The sequence below is a fragment of the Pectinophora gossypiella genome, chromosome 6 (assembly GCF_024362695.1).
Source record: "Pectinophora gossypiella chromosome 6, ilPecGoss1.1, whole genome shotgun sequence".
NCBI lineage: Eukaryota > Metazoa > Arthropoda > Insecta > Lepidoptera > Gelechiidae > Pectinophora > Pectinophora gossypiella.
In genome coordinates this window covers 6,917,149-6,934,746 of record NC_065409.1, presented here as the reverse complement: position 1 = coordinate 6,934,746, position 17,598 = coordinate 6,917,149, and the positions used below count along the sequence as shown (strand labels likewise).

The 17,598-nt window shown below is 37.9% G+C and overlaps 1 protein-coding gene across 1 annotated transcript in view; it reads left to right on the top strand.

Moving 5' to 3' along the window:
• The first annotated feature begins 296 nt into the window (after positions 1–296).
• Positions 297–17,598, top strand: part of LOC126367262 (transcription factor Sp9) — a 75,793-nt gene continuing 58,491 nt past the window's right edge. The window contains exon 1 of the mRNA XM_050010686.1: positions 297–430. Within this exon, the coding sequence (XP_049866643.1) occupies positions 389–430 (42 nt within the window). The 5' untranslated portion in view covers positions 297–388. The remainder of the gene's footprint in view (positions 431–17,598) is intronic.

Sequence of the window (17,598 nt, the reverse complement as noted above, 5' to 3'; positions counted from 1 at the left end):
ATCCAGGCCCATGTTGGCAGTAGTTTGCTATGCGCGGAATGTAGTTCGGCTGCTCGCCGCTAGATGGCGCTAGGTGTGACATCGCGTGGCCGTGCGGCCGGCGTAATTGCACGCGGCTATTATCTGGGCGGCGCTCGGCGGGCATGGCCGCCGGTGCGAGCGGGATGCACTCGATAATACGTAAAACAAAACGAGGGAGTAATAATGGTAAAAAACGAGCAGCACGCAAATTATAGTGAGAAATGAGGCAGCCGGTAGCGGTGGGGGCCGCGTGGTGGCGTGGGGCAGCGCGCGGCAGTCGCTCGGCGCACGCAGTTAGCCCGCGCCGCCTGCGCCGCGTCGCGAGTGTAGTGAGTGAGTGACATGCGCGCCTCCGCCGGCGACCATCATGAGCGGCAAGGGCTCCTCCTCTCCGGACCTGCTCATGAATGTGAGTCTCAGAGCCCCCGTCCAGCCAGCCCGCTTGTCCACACCACCGCTACCCGCGCCTCTACTACATACCACCTAGTTCAAACTAAAGTATTCATCACACTTGTACAATGTTTCTTGTCTTGAATTTGGATATGTAGATAGATTATTGAACTAACTGTTAACTTTATGCAACATGTACCTACGCACCTGAAGCTTTACTTTGAACTCTAGGTTACTTTTAACTTTACAAAGTTGACGAACTTTTCAACTTCACTTCTAACTTTTTTAACTTTGAAAAGTCAAAAAGCAGAAACCACTGACTTCTAATAGAGCTATTACTGCTTTGAACAGCAAGGTTCACGGTCTATGAACCCAAATTTTTGAACAAACCTCAGTCGGGGCGGTTTGAAATGGTTTGTTAGCCAGCAAGCCCCCGTGGGTATTGTCGATTTAGCACGCACCATAAGCGACGCATTACCCATGATGAGTCTAAATCCCTCGAGGTCTTGAACAGAGATCTAGAAAAACTATGTTAGACAAAAAAATCAACATTATGAAACAATTTATGAAAAGGCAGATTTTTGCAACAATGTTGTTCTTGTTACTTGTTCTAAAGAAGTGGAAGATCATTTATCGGGAACTTTTTAAATACAATGGATTATATTAATAACCACAGTCTTCTTATGCCTAGATACCAAAAGCTAAGGGGTCAACTATGTCAACATACCGCACTCTCTTACTTTCAGTTCTAGTAGGCAGACCCGACAACTGGTCACAAAACAAAGGCCATCTAAAACTAACTCCTCGACCGAGCCCTACTCCCATCCGTAACCTCCATTACTATTCATGGCGCCCGCCCTCGGTTCCACGCGCTAGAGTGGACCGACCCAACTAGAAAATACTTGCGACCATCCGAGAAAACATTATGTGTAAATTTCCTCTACGTTTGTACCTCTCCCCTTGAATAGCAATTTGGAAAAGTCGGTTGTCGCCTCGCCAGCCCTGAATAATACATGGCTCGCCCGCTCGTAATGATTTGATCATTAATATTACAGTAGGTAATGACGGACAATAGTTCCAACTACAAGAAATTTACAAGTTCATTCTACAGCAAAAGGATTTATAGTTCCATGTCTAGTTAAATATGCCAATAAGACAATATTAGCAGAATTATTCTATTTTTGTTATAAATAGAAAAATCAATAATTATACAGGCAATAAATGTCATAAAAGGAAAAGGCCTATCTATGTGTATTTTTTTGACATGTTTTATAATGATACTTCTTATAAAAAGAACAGCAGATAATTTATTTATAAAGCAATAGCCGTCACGTAAATGTTATTGTTATTATCTAAAAATGGCCTATTAAAGTTAGTTCCGAACATTACTGGCAGATCGTAAAAACTACCGAAATGTTAATTCAATTAAATGAAGTTCAAACAAAATGAAGGTCGGGCCGGCGCTTTCGGGGAGCGTATCCAATCCTTAATGACACATAGAGCCTTCGTCCATTTTCTACCCAATTTCCTTTTCATATTAGTTTAATCTAGAGGCAGGACTACTGGCGCCAAAAATTATGCCGCGACGGCCGTGGCGGGCGCGGCTAATCTGTTTAGCGTTATATTGTGGGGCACGGCTCCTTTGTGCGGTGAAAAAGGAAGAAATTTATGCGTTTCGGCGTCGTGTGTGAGTTTTTTGTGGGAATGTAATTAATAATTCGGCGGCAAAACTAACAGTGTTTTCGTTGTACGTCGGCCGGTGATTGATGCGCGCACGCCGGCCGCGGCGGCCGCTTCAATTACCTCTCGCTTTGTTTCAACTCTATGTGCTCTATATTTAATACTTGAAACTCATATTCACTCTCTAAATCTCGTCAGTCGGATGATTTATGTCTTTGTTTCTCATTTCTTGACTTGACATCTATAGATTTGAACAGGTCAAGTAATCTCATTACAAGTTTCTGTTACATAATGTTTGCGTCAGTGATCATAATATGAACGTATTGTACAGGTAAATGGTTACATTGCGTTTACTCTTCGAAAGTGTTTCGAAACGTGTTTCTCCGGAGCGCTAGTGCGTAGGCGGGCAGCTTCCACCGCCTGCGCGTGGGCAAGTTACAAGTCACGGCGCGCACCCGCACCCGCGACTCAGGTGTAATGGACCACAGGCAGTATTTGTTTTAATGGCGGAGCTACTAGGATGACTCGAGACAATGGCAGGTAGAGAGGCAGAGAATTCTCTATACTCCACATACATTATTTACCATTTCATTACTTACGTATGTATGTGACTCAAGCGATGGAAGAAACGGTACCTTTATGGCATATCATGGCTATTAACTTTTTGTGTATTTTATCGAATACTAACCCAGCTACATATATCGCTTAAATATAATTCTATGCAAACTCTAAACAGTTATAGTCATTACGAATCAGTAAAGTACTAAATATTAATATTATCTGTTACTAGGTATCAATTTCGAAGGCAAAGTATAAATAAAGGAGAATATATCTTTGATTCTTAAAGTACTTACAGACTACTTAAGTTCAATTAGCATCTGTAAATACAGTAAACGGTGCAGTAGTCCTGTCGGGGCAGCTGCCGCCCTGCGATGAGCTGGCAGGCTAGCATGTCGCCAGGAGCCTTTGACTAGTCCCCGCTCTCTACTTACGCACAGAGGATACGAGCAATTCAAACCAAGTGGACTGTGTTATTTTGCTGTTGTACGCGAAAATACCGTTGGTTACCCGGAGTGGCAGTCCACTCGGCAGCCGTGCGGCAACATTTTAATTGACCACGCGATGCTGCGGCTCGTCCGACTTTTTCTCCAACTCAAATTGCTCTAAAGTGCTTAATGAGCGATGCGTGCAATCGCCGTTTCCCCGTACGAGAGCCTGCTCAGCCGCTGCCCGGTTGCTCTCAGTTGCTCTTATTTTACATAAATAGTTCAACTCGACCAACTAATGCCGATTCTCGGTACTGTAATTGCACTTGTGACAGGCTTCCGTCGCCTTTCCACCGGCCGGCGGTTAAAGACGCCAAACGCCGGCGTCCCCCAAATTATAGTTATTTCGCATTAATAGCGTACACATCGACTAGTGCGTGCGCATGCGGCTGCCGGCGCCATTGACATTTACAGCGAACTTATTTAAGTTAGCTATTCAGTTGCCAACTAATAATTTGTTTCTCACACGAGTGCCTAGAAAAAAGTCGGCAAACCAGTTGTAAGTTGTAACAGCTAGTCACTTAGCTAGTTGTTTCAATGAATGGTTCGGGAAAGGCATTTGGAGAGTTCACAGGGACTGCGCAACAAGAACTTAACCGCAAATTAAAATAAAACGTGAATATGTTAACTGATCATGTCGATAAAACTGTAGAGGCAAGGTGACTTCACGCATATTCCCTGTTTTCTTAAACATATTACAAGTTTATAAAATGCATGACACGCTTTTGTGCTGGTTGTATGAATGGCGAAAACACGCGAGGCAGGATTTAAAGTTCACGTGTTGTGCTTTCACATTATTATGCGCGGTCATACGATGCTGCAAAATATGAGTATAATTGCTATGATTACGTGACAGGTGGCGAGTGCCCTGCTATTAAAGCTTATTGATAATTAGAGGATAATTTTTCGCGTTATTGTCGCAGTTTTTCTGATACGGTTGACTAGAACGCTATAGTTAAGATATTAAAGTACTTAATATGAAAGCAAAAAGTGCAGGTTATGTGCAAGGCGATAATTGATTAGCATCGTAAGGTGTCGGTTGATGGCTGTACACGGTGTTTGTCAGGTACCTACTACGTGAGTATTTGCATTTTTAAAAGCGCCAGAATAATGTAACGGTCTCGCCAAAGTTTTTGCAGCCGCTGCTTGCAACTTGATGGAAAGTCAGGAAACAACAATTTTATACGTTAAATAGGCACTTATTATTGTCCCAGGTTATTATTGTTACAAGCAAGAGCTTGTAATTTACTGGATGTACTTTTTTTCATAGGCAACGAGTTTACCATTAACTAATATTTAATCAGTTTTTTCAAATTTGTATTAAAAGAAGTAATTTAATAAAAACCCGCTTAAAAATAAACGAAAAAACGGGATAATTCTAATGAGATGACGATGATGAAACCCGCTTAAAAATCTGTTGAAGGAGAAGTAAGAATAATATTAAGTAAGCATGTTGAATATAATGTTAGAATCTAAACTGTTACTGTTGTAGTTGTGATTGTTTAATCTAATTCTGAAGTCGGCGCAACCAGCAACCATCTTTGCCTACTAACACTGCAAATGCTCTACCGCGGTTATTTTACCTATGACAACGGGTGGTGTTCCACCACTTCAGTTACCATCTTTCTATTTGCGCCGACTGACCAAAATGACCTCTAATATCCACATGTTACCTACTAACACTGATAAGGGATAGGACTCCGATACCGACCCCAACGGCGTGGTCGACAACTTCCCTCAATCAGCGCTTATCGCTATCGACCCACAGGGGCGATTCATTCTTTCAAATATTTTTCCTCTCAGACGACGACCTGAGCCGAGGCTCGCGCCCAACTGGGCACCCTCAGGCCTGTTGTTTTAAACATTGTACCGGGTGAGAGCCTTCAGCGCTCCCCTTTTGTCCGGCCAAGTAGTTAATGCCACCTGCGGCAAATCTACAATAAGTCACGTCAAAAAAAAAACTGATAAGGGCATTTTTCATACAAAAGACATCAATGGGTGATCTCGTTATTGTTCCATAAGGATGTTTCGACATTAACTTTAGATCTACAAAGCCGATTTTTATGAAATAATAATATTGCAATATATTTTATATTTTCTGAGAAATACGTGGTCAAACATACACACACCTGCGAAATTTGATACACGTGTTAAAACCCACATAGACTTACATATACGAATATTGTGCAATTCTAACAACTTACCTACGTATGGGTGAAATTGATAACCAGGAAGAATCGTTTTTTTGAAGTCTCTTAAAATAGAGAACAAAGTGCAAACGGAATGGTACTTAAATTGCACATTACATACGGAATAGAGTAGAACCATACCAATCCTGTTAGTTTTATCATGTTAATGTTGAGTGGAGGCTTTCATCTAAACAGATGTTAGACTTATACATTGTTTGATGTTAGATTTTTTAACTCTAAGGCGTGTTATGCAAATTAAAAGAAAATTATTCATCAAATGCCAGTGTCTATTGAGATTTTATGCAACATGGAGGTCAGTGGCAATCATCGCTTATTGGCGCGATGACGGACAGTGATTCACTGCGCCGGCGCACCCTCTCATTATGCATGCAAATCTTTATTAATTAATTATTTTGCATCTAGTCTGACATCGAACATATACTTATGTCTATTTAATCTTTTATTCATGTGTTTATTTTCAAAATAATGTAAGGTTTATTTAAAGTAAATAAAATACAATTCAGATCAAATATACCTAAATTCAGGACAGACAGATATGACCAATAAAGATCAAATTGAAGATATTCATTTTAAAAACCAATACCTACTGTTATTTGAGATTGAGCACTTATTTGTATATACGCAAATGACAAATTGGAATATTACTTTATTAGACTTCTTTTTAGACTCCAGGTAAATAAAATACATATTTTGAGTCAGGGAAAGGGGTAATAATGACAATAATTATAACTGGGTTCAGGCGCTACCATATAAAAAAGTTGAATGTCAAGTGTAGAGCATTGAAAAGTGAATAGTTATTATTTTTATGTACTTTAGTACCACTATTTTATTTCTGATGACACCCGCAAAAAGTTTATCGCGTTCATTTTTGTAATTATTGTCATTTCTAATATTGGTTCTCATTATTCTCCATAACCTTTGCCTTTTGTTTCCCTTCTTGTTGCCATATTAATTATTTATTTACTTATTTATTTATTCAATCTTACAACTATAATTACAGGTATGCACCCAATACGACAGTGAATCAATCTTAACACTTTCAAGGACAGAACGTCTAATGACGTTCCGATGCCAAGGTGTCATACTATCTATTATGAACCATCAATGACCCATAGTCTCTGCCCGTGAAAGGGTTAAACACATCTTATATAATATCAAATTATATAATATCATTGATAACATATCACAAACATGATGGCTTTTGCGAATTTACTCAGAGAGCAGCAAAATAAGTATGTCTCTGCTACAGTGTTATGTTTCTGTGTTATCCCGTGTACAATGAATAAATACATATTGTAAGTTTATTGTTCTACCGGCAGCAGTAAACAGTATTTAATTTTGTGACTTCTTTCTTTCTCAATAACGTTGAAGATTGTGAGTTCATCCACCTAATTTTGTACAATTGTAATCATTTATTATATTGAGACACCAAAGCAGTCTTCATTGATAAATAGCAGAAGACTCTGGGAACGGTGAGGTCCAAACCAGTTCCGCACACCACTGGTCGATGTTCGCAATCCAATTAATTTACTCATTAAATTCCAGATCGGAATATAAGATACTAACTTTAAAGCCATACGTTTGATACCTATACTTATACGTAATAAAAAGTAAAGTGTGAAATGAAGTCACTATGTGGGAAACCAAGCATTATCAATTTCTAATATACTGCTTCTATGCTGAACTGGGAGAGAATAAAAAAACATAAAACAAACACTTCAGCTGATTATTGTTAATATCGCTGATCCCTTGTCACCATAAGGTCCGTCATACACATTTTGGGACTGTGCATTGACAGTGGCTGGAAATTTTCTTTGATTTGGCACATGTGGCTCTGCCAGGGATTAGGGAATATACTTATTCGAATGGGAGAGTGTAACCGGACAAGAATTTAATAGTACATTAGTATATATGTATATATGTATGTGTATATGTGTATATGTACTTATTTAAAAACTGCCGGATCTTCATAGCAAACTTCGGAGCAAACTATGAGTCTTCATCTTTCGTGTGGGGTGTGAGGTGAATTACAAACCTTATCAACCCCGGTGTCAGGGTTATTGTTGAGCCGCCAAAGGCCCCATCCATCTTCAGTAGGTACTAATCAAACAAAGAATAACCTTTATCTCAACCGGGAATGTTTTTGTGAAGACTGGTCAAGCAACATTATGTTAATTAGGTACCTGAAAATTATACAACAATACTATTCCATTCTATTTTTGTAACATATTATATTTCTATATGTATTTGATATTTTTTATATAACATAAACTGCCTATATACGTCCCACTGCTGGGCACAGGCCTCCCCTCAATCAACCGGAGGGGGTATGGAGCATACTCCACCACGCTGCTCCACTGCGGGTTGGTGGAGGTGTTTTTACGGCTAATAGCCGGGACCAACGGCTTAACGTGCCTTCCGAAGCACGGAATCATCTTACTTTTTCGGACAATCAGGTGATTCAAGCCTGAAAAGTCCTTACCAAACAAAGGACAGTCTCACAAAGTGATTTCGACAATGTCCCCATCGGGAATCGAACCCGGACCTCCAGATCTTGAGCCTAACGCTCTAACCACTAGACCACGGAGGCTGTGTCTGATATTTTTTATACTTCTTAATTATTAATATCTATTCCTAATCCAAGTGACATCACACATACAGTAGTCCTAATACAGTAGAAGAGTTATTTTAATAATATTTTCAAACAAAATTAAGCTACTTTATGAGTTAATTGAATGTCAAAATTTTCCTGAAGGCTATTGCTATTACTCAGTTTTACCTAATTAGCTCACCGTTTGGCGGACGAGATTGCCCCAAGCATAGTCAGTAGTCATTCCTACTATAAATCAATATCTTGTGAATCATGTCACATGGAACTTATTACTCTTTACGATGTTACTTATTGTGCTGTAAAAGACGACATAGGTAGTGACTAAGATTGAGAAGATAATGTTAAGTTGAAAATGAAGGATTACGAAAGCAGTATATAAAGCGAAGGTGGTAGAGCTGGCAGAGGAAGACTTAGAAGGATGTACGTTGACCAAATTGGACATTTCATTAGAAATGGTTTAGTACGATCTACTCTGAACCGGCGGCGAGCAAGCAATAAAAGTGTGTCAGTGTGCCATCTCTGCTTACCCCGGTGGGAAATAGGCGTGAGTTTATGTATGAATGTAGGTTTGTATGGATCTTATTAAAACGTATTAAAGTTAAGTATTTATTTAAGCATTTATTTATTCAAATATGCAGGTAAGAACATTCATTTATCTTATAGCAGTTTAACATTATAAAAGTACGTCATTTTATTCTTTGTTAAGTCCCTATCTCCTCCATGCTAAACTCAGGATAGGTGCATTTTAAAATAGCATTTAAGGTAAGTAATTGAGAATAAAAGAATGTACTGTAAATATAGCTGTCTTCATAATCATCAATGATAAAATAAATTACGAGTGTGCCTAGATAGAACTAAAAACTGTTGTGAAAAACACACAGTAGTCCTCATTACAGTACGTATTAAGTTCGTTCTACAATACCAAGGTACCCAAACGTATGCGCTACAAGACCTTTCAAACACAAAAAAATAACGTTTGATACATTGAAATAAAAGAAAGACTTACGGACCAATCGCGAGCGGTCGCGCATCCATTGGCGAGGTCTGTGTCACCGCGACCGGTCTGCGCTTGCGCACACGCTAAGGAATCTTATAATTACATACACCGAACAAGCCTGGGCCTCGAAGAAAGAGTTTTCGTTTAATTATTTATCAATTATTCAAGAAAGAGAAAAAAATATAAGTAATTAACTACTCGTCATTTAATTACGTAACGATTAATATCATCCATTTTTAGCTTTACAAACTTTTAAGTCTCAAATATTACTATAATACTTTTACCATTTAGATCGAAGGGTTAATTAAATAGGGGATTCATTACAACGAGTTACAGGGTTTTACTAGGTGGGTAATTTTAAGCCGCTTTTATCATCAGGTAAGATTGTGTTCTTAATGTTTTTTAATGGAAATAGATATGAGGCCCCATACGTATTTCCATTAAAAAAACCTTAGATGCTCAGAGCCCCTTATACATGTATAATTATATAAAAGTACCTAACTACATAATATGACTTTCTTGTTTTAAATGAATATACTAAGGTGTTTTTATATCTCTTGCTCTAAATAACTGCATTCGAACCGCTCTAAATAGCTCTATAATTATCTACCTATACTTACACCAATAAAACGGAAAGGTAACAACATAGAACTCAATTAGTATTTTAACACGAAACTCGTGTTTCAAATACCAAGATGAGGCTGTAAAAGCTCGTAAACCGTGGACACAATAAATTTAAGGTTATCGACGACTGAAGTAACTGTTGTGCAAGTGAAATCCTTGAAATGCCTCTGATTGCCAGCAATAGACATTTGAGGCACATTGGCCTAGTTTCAGAGAATAACACTCATTATAAGAACGAGCTTTAAAATATTCCTCCCTCTGAGATCATCGATAAGTGAAGCTGACATTTGTAACATCGTGCCTATACTCTAATGCGATAGCGGTGGAACCACGAAGTGATCGTTTATTGACTCCTATTGTTCTTACTCCTAGTACCCGTTTTGTTGATCGATTTGTCGCGGATTATCTGGCATGCGTGTCGATTTAAGAATTAAAACAAAATGTAAAAGTTTAGAGCGCACTTTGAGGTTTATCCTTTTTAGAATTTTTGCACAAACGTATTTTAGGTAGTACCTATTTCAACTACATTTTATCTACTAATATCATATAATAGATAGATAAAATACTTTATTGAGCACAATGGACACAAAATACAGAGATAAGGACAACATAATATACAGAAAAGCACAACAGGCAATATAATATACATGAAATCCACCTTATCGCATCCGACAACGGCGATCCAGACTCTTCTCTTGCGATGATTCATACGATAGTAATTAACTAAAATGAAAAGAAAACGTATTTATTTAACGATGTACAAAATAAAGAAAACGTTTGAAGTCCATTTTATTTATGTAGTCAGAATCATGACTGAATTTTTGGCATCGCCAGCGCTGCCCCTAAACGTCATGGCAGTTGCTCGGCGACAAAACGACGTCTATATTGTACTTTTTATGCGTAACATTTGAACATCAAAGGAGATAAATCTACATAGGTACCCTCGAGTGTTTCACTTCCGGGACAAGTCGCTTTGTCGTCGGCGTGCTTTGGAATACTTTCCCCGGATAAATGGGGACATTTCCATAAAACAGCCGTTTGCTTTTTGCCCCCGTCATTGCGCACGTGGCTGTGGTGACATCTCGGCGGAAAATGCATTTTTTTCATTTACTTTCCTACATTTAAAAAGCAAACGTTCTCTGTTTCGTATTAGTGCTGTTTATGATCTCGGGAAAGCATAGAAACTATTTATTTTAAAGTACAGCCACATAATATAACATAAACATAACAAATACTTTATTGCACAAACAGGAAAAAACAAAATACAAAACAAAAGAGAATTAGTACAATAGGCGGCCTTATTGCTAAGTAGCAATCTCTTCCAGGCAACCTTTAAGTATAGGAGATATTGAATATTATGTAATATAGCGGGATAGTGCACATCATAATATACATTAAAATAATATTTTCAACTTTTTGTGTGGAACAAAATGGGATGGTTACCTGTCTCTGTGATATTTTCAGGCTATACCTACGCCATATACTTACATACTTAAGCATGTTAAAAACTAAATTAATAAACGGTCATGCGATCATAAAAGGTCTTAATAGATTTTATGACTAATTGTCCGTCAGGGAAACAATAAGTTTTTGTGACTCACGGTCGTAGCTCACAGTTGTGTCACGGCGATACTAATCTCTGTATAATTTTGCAATTGACTGTGTATCTGACATCATTATTTAGTACAACGACGGTATTTATAATAAAGGCAGTACTTTATTTTTTAAACTTAAATTCAATTTCGCAGCAATATATGAGTTGTAATTTAGCATAATTCTTAGACTCCTTATTATATTAGTTGAGCTACGAGGACCGAGTGATACCTAACTTCTGGTAAGTATTGGTGTTCAAATTCTGTAGTGACAGTTTAATCACCGAAAATGCTGTCCGAGTGGTAAAATACTGGACTGAAAAAATCCGAATGCCATCGAAACGATAAGAAGAAGTTTAAGTCTTTAATCTTAATGACCGGATCAGAATTACGATAGAACGCAATTTTTCCATATTGTATGCTGTAGGTCACGATTATGCCATGTTAAGTCGCCCCTTGCCGGAATATTACCGAAAAACATGCGTTTTCTCGCCCCGCAGTTTCCACGTCATTAACCACCGCTCGCATCCGTGCTCCGACCTTTGCAGTGTGCTGTGACATTTATGCAGTTTTTATCACAGCTTTGTGCCATCCACTCAAACTAGTCGGCGTGAGAAAATTTCGCACAAACTAGACCTATCTTTAGTGATTCAGTGCTCCTTTTTCTGACAGTCTTTAGTAAGTCATGCATATTCATTGACATTGTGAGTGTGTACGAGAACATTCAGGGTGAGATCGAGATGATTTGAAAAAAGTAAAGTGACGGTCATAGTAAATACATAAAACTCTATCTACTTACACACCCAATTTAATAAATAATATTTAAATAGCCGCTAACTGATATTGTTTGCCATGCACCCATTATCGACTATAAGCCACACGTAAAGTGTGATTGATACCTAAGAGTTCAGTCGCAGGTTGACGATCTTGTCGAATTTATCAAATAGTAGCTTACAGTCTAACCTGTATCGTCTCATTATAGCTCTGTAAGTTTGGAGCTGGAGGTAAGGCAGAGGTGCGTGACGCGCCTCGACGACTGGCGAGGGAGCGACGCGCCCGCGCCTGCGCCCGAAGCACCGCGATTATAATTTCGAGCGCGATCAACATGAAAATGAAGGCCCATAAATTTATTAGACATAGTGTCGGCTGACTCGCCCCAGGCTTGCATTATATAAAACATGTCAAGAATTAACCATTATCATACTAAGAATATATTTTACGCGGATAAAAATAATGTTACCTTAATCGCGCCCCGTGAACTATGTCAAGATTGCCGAGGAGCAAATTTAAATAAATCGTGACTCGTACGACGGTCAAACATAAATATGCGAGAAAAATATTTCTGTGAAATTATTTACGTGAGCATAATAACCGTTATTATAGTAAACCATAATGATTACCAATTATAAAATTGCATATTGATCACGTCAACTATGTTATAATTTTAATTTTTCAACTGTTTTAGTTGACGTCTTGTTTTGAATGGTAAAAAGTTTCTAAGGAACAGATTAAAAAAATAATTTGACTACTAACCAATCAAAGATTTTCCCCAATAGCATTGATTGGAAGCAGCGAGAGGCAGAGCGATCTTGGTAAATTGCCGATGCCCGCGTCTGATCCTAAACAGAGATATCGCGCCCACGTCGGCCACGAGGGCAACTTATAAAATGTAAATTTATTGCGCGATATTTTACATAAATTCACATTGGCCGCTATATATCGCTGGGCTTGCATTACGTCACGTAATTACGCCGCGCACAATTATTATAATTTTCTTATAATCGCCCTTATGAGGACGTGCGAAAAAACAATTTTGTAGTGTAATTCATATTGATTTATGGCCGTTGTTTATGATTGATGCCCAATTCTGATAGGAAGATGCCGAAGATTCGTCGATTTATTGCCGACCTAATCGGATACGTAGAGATTGATCTTGCATTAACTTTGATTCAGTTTGCAAGGAACGATTTAAGTTTTGGTATGGTTAATTTATGACATAAATATTACAGAAGATGAAGATACTAATTTTTACATTGTTGTCTGTTGTGAAAAGATCATTAAGTAAGAGCAATTATACCGTAAACATCTGCGTCCACAAGTCACGGAAATCCTTAGGCCGTCTAATCATCGGTGATTCATCTAACGAAATACAAAATTAATTATACACTCAGCTCTCAAATCTTACCCGATTTCGTGTTTTTAATTATAACCTGCGTTTTGTGATTTATTGTGGATACACGTGTGTCAATGATTTATGGAACCCTGAAAGAAAGTTTGAATAATAAGAATAAATTCAACAAATTGTATTTAATTGTTCCGTTTGTAAGTTGGAAAAATAAGTGGCTTGTTTGGTTGGTACGCACTGGCAGCTATTAAGGCATTAAAATTCCGAGTATCGTAGTAAGTATAATTACAAAGTAAGTATTGTCTCGCGATTGAAGTTTCAAGATTTCCGTGGTTCTCGCGTCGTACGCGTGAAAGTGGACACCTTTCATGTACGGCTAGTTTCATTAAATCTACCAACCGTATAATTATGTCTTTTGCCCTATTTGTTCGACTAGAATTCTATTATAATTATAGAGCACGACATATTTAAAATCCCACGACAGAATACTTAAACAATCGAAAATTATCCGGACGCTTAGAAAAGCTGAAACTTAATTGTGTAGATTTAAATTGTTAATGGAATAACACTTGAAATAAGCTTTGCCTTTACATGTATACTGTTTAAAAAGTTGGTAATTAAAGGGGGCGCTTTGTGGACTTTTCCTTTTAAATATCGAGTAATTAATTCGAGTCAAGTCAAGGTCAAGTCATACACTGCTGAATATAATAATAATTGTATAATAGTTACTGTTAAATATCTAATATAAAAAAATAATCTCTCTCTAAAAAATAATATATAAACTTAATATTCTTCGTCTCTTCTTGTCTCGGGTTGTGAAGTCAGTGACCGACCTCATAAACCCTGGTGTCAGAGTTACTATTGAGACGCCCAAAATTACACACTTTACCTATGTAAATAGTAGACGGGACCGGTTGCTTACGTGCCTTCCAAAGCACGGATCACACGGACTTAAAAAGTTAGAACTGCTAAAGATTGCGCCAGGAATTCTAAAGATACACTTACAATTTAATTAGGTATTATTGACACAAAATGTCCTAACTTTTACCTCACACTGAAGTTAATACCGCTAAGTTATTCTACTTATATACGTAGTTCCTCGTAAACACCTAAGCGTTCCCGTCGCAGACAAATTCAATCCACCGTCTCGCGTCGCGGAGGTCTTTGCACTTGACTTAATGTGACTTTTATTGCATTCCGCTTCAGTCATTGTGTGCTCCCCTCAACAAACGGAATGTTTCAGTAACCGGCTCCTTTTGAAATCTGAACGCCGTGAGTTCTTTATTGAATAGCCATTTTTCAGAAGTTTTGTGGGTGGGTATTGATATATAATATAGAGACACATAACATTTATAAGCTCACGACTCTATCATAATGGGGTATTCAAAGGTACATCCATCGCAAGATGAACTAAGTACCTCACAGAGTTTTCTGTTAGATTTGAATGCCGTTTAATATTTTGTATCTTTGTTTATTTATTCTGTCTTCATTATACACCATGAAGGGTATTAGTGACATCTTAACGAGAACTTTGATGATTGACTGACCATGATTCTGAGTTGATATCAAGCGGAATTTTCCGTCACAAAAGTATTGATTTGAAAAAATTTATAAAACCACAAAAAAATTCATGAATTTTCCGAGAGGAAATTCCACTTGCTGTCAACTCAGAATCATGGTCTGAATCATTCCCCTCAGTATCTGTTACGGTTTCACTAACACCTATACGTACTTGTATGGCTACCTGTAAGTACTCGTACGGGGTGTAAGTGACATTGTAACGAATACTGAGGGTAATGATTCAGCTCATTATTATAAGTTAATACCAAGTGGATTTTTTCATCGCAAAAGTATAATTAAAAAAAAAAACAATTTTGCGACGGAAAAATCGATTTGATATTAAGTCAGAATCATGGTCTGAATCACTCCTCTCAGTATTCGGTACGACGTCACTAACACTCTGTATATTACAGCGGTGAGAAATATATATATATAAAATATGCAGTAAGCATATACCTAAGAGATACAAAACAAAATGTTCACTGTGATAAACAAGCCTAGAAGTTAGTAGGACGAATATACCAAATAAATAAAAACACGTTAAATACCTCGAGAAAGTATAATCATATTTTAAAAAAAATTAAAATCTTTCGAAACTTATCCTAAAGGGTTAAAGTCTGTCACTTACGTTATAAAGTAGCAAACCTCAAAGCTTGCATAAGAGGAAATAAAGTTTGCATGGCTCGTCAGGTGGTCACAAAACAAACAATGACGGGATCCCCTATATGTATACCACAGAGGTGGACCATATGCTGTGACAAGCGTAATGGGGGCGGCGGGAAATGACCGCCATCATTCATCATACCTTGCAATAACGCGTTTTCATTTTCACCACACTAAAAAACCCAATAGAGCCGTTGGTTTTTTTCAAAATGCAATATTTTACACAAGGGGAACTTGTGGTCGTAATGATGACCGAGTAATGCCCGTCTTCCGGGCTGCATTAGGTAATGAACCGTAATTGGTTTATTAAGGCTCCTCTCCTAATGTTGTGAGTGTGAAATATATTACACGCTTTTATCAAAGTCATTTCCGTATTTTATTTTGAATTTTTTGGATACCTCTTGGGGGAAGCGACGCTTTGGGCACTTTATCGAAATTTCGTAGCTAACATATGCAGGTGAGCATTTTACTGTAAGAAATGATTTCGCCATTACTAAAAACTATATAAGTATTTTAATACCTGCAATATAAAATCTGGTAGGAATATATTGAAGCGTAATTTTTGTAAATATTTCATAAGTACCTATACAAGTGTTTCTCTAGTCAAGCTGTTATTTGTTTTCCAAGGCTGCGGCGTATAAAACGACAACACAAGTTTACGTCGCCATTGAGAGGGTCTCGTGTTCCAGAGAAGCTGTTGTGGCATAGCGTTATTATTGTAATTATGTAGATTGTAAAAAACCTCGCTCCATCCGAGGTGGCAGGGGCGAGAATGTTTCTTGGAACATCATCCCATTTCGTTCTGTTTACAGGAATAATGCTTACACTGTAACGCGTGTCCACGTTATGGCATAAAAAGTTGAACCATTATCCGTTATGACGTTTGTGTACGGTGTCATCGAATGGTGATTTAAGTGGACTTTTCCTTTGCTTTGACATAAACATGTCACGGTTTGTTTACATTGCAGTCTGATATCTTTGTTTTTTTATCAACGGAAAATAGATTAGATCACCTACCTTACTATTTTCATTTCATCGTTATTAATGTCAAACTTGTCACTTCAAGTTAATCTTCCCCGTATCATCAGTTTTCATCTCCCATCATCATTTCTTATCTTCTATCATCTACAAAGTCACCATCCGCTCCCCGTCGTGCGAATTAATTTCGCCACAATTACCCGCTCGCGTTACTAATTGAGACATCAAAGACCCGCCAGCAATTCGCTCAGTCGGTTTATTGTGTCGTTAGTCGCTTTGCTAAACCAACGAATTTGAACTTAATGAAGGTTTTTGAATGCGCTACTGTACTGTATTTAGATTACAAATTAAATAGGTACCTATTGATTTCCCCACGTACTTGTATCTACTGTGGTAGAATATAACCAATTACTTCAATGAAAGGAAGACCTCGCCTTGTTAAGGAACGAAGGAATTTATATTAAATTACGGTGTTTCATAACCTATTTTTTACAAATTATTGACTCGATGAGTAAAGGTGTCCAGTTCGTTATTTACTTATTTCAGTTTTGGAGACAACAAGATCATCTATCCATCTTTTTGATCTTTATACTGTTATATTACGCTGTTTGCTTATTATCATATCAGTGGCAAGCATGCGATTTATGTCTACATCTATTCTCGAGATTGCGTTACGATAATTCACGTGCGTGTTTTAATAACGTGCACAATGATCAGGCAGTCATCGTGGTGGTATAAATTTGTAACATTACCACGTCTGCCGACGGCGACGTTCGTTTGAGCGCGCCCATAGACCGATGCAGGTCACCAGGTAATGGTAATATGGGCTATTACCTGACTATTACTGCCCTGCGCAAACAGCACTCCTTGTTACGCTTGTAGAGCCGGTAATGTTTACTGTTTTGGATTCCACGTATTCATCTATTAAAGTTCTGTAAGTAAATAACATCGAATTTTCTTTATCAAAAGGGCAGACCTACGATGATTGTAGGTATTCGCTTCTGAATCCGAATACGCACATTTCATATCGTATGAATATGTAACTTACACGTGCCTTAAAATCGATGATGATAGAACACCTTCACTGGATAGTGGATCGTC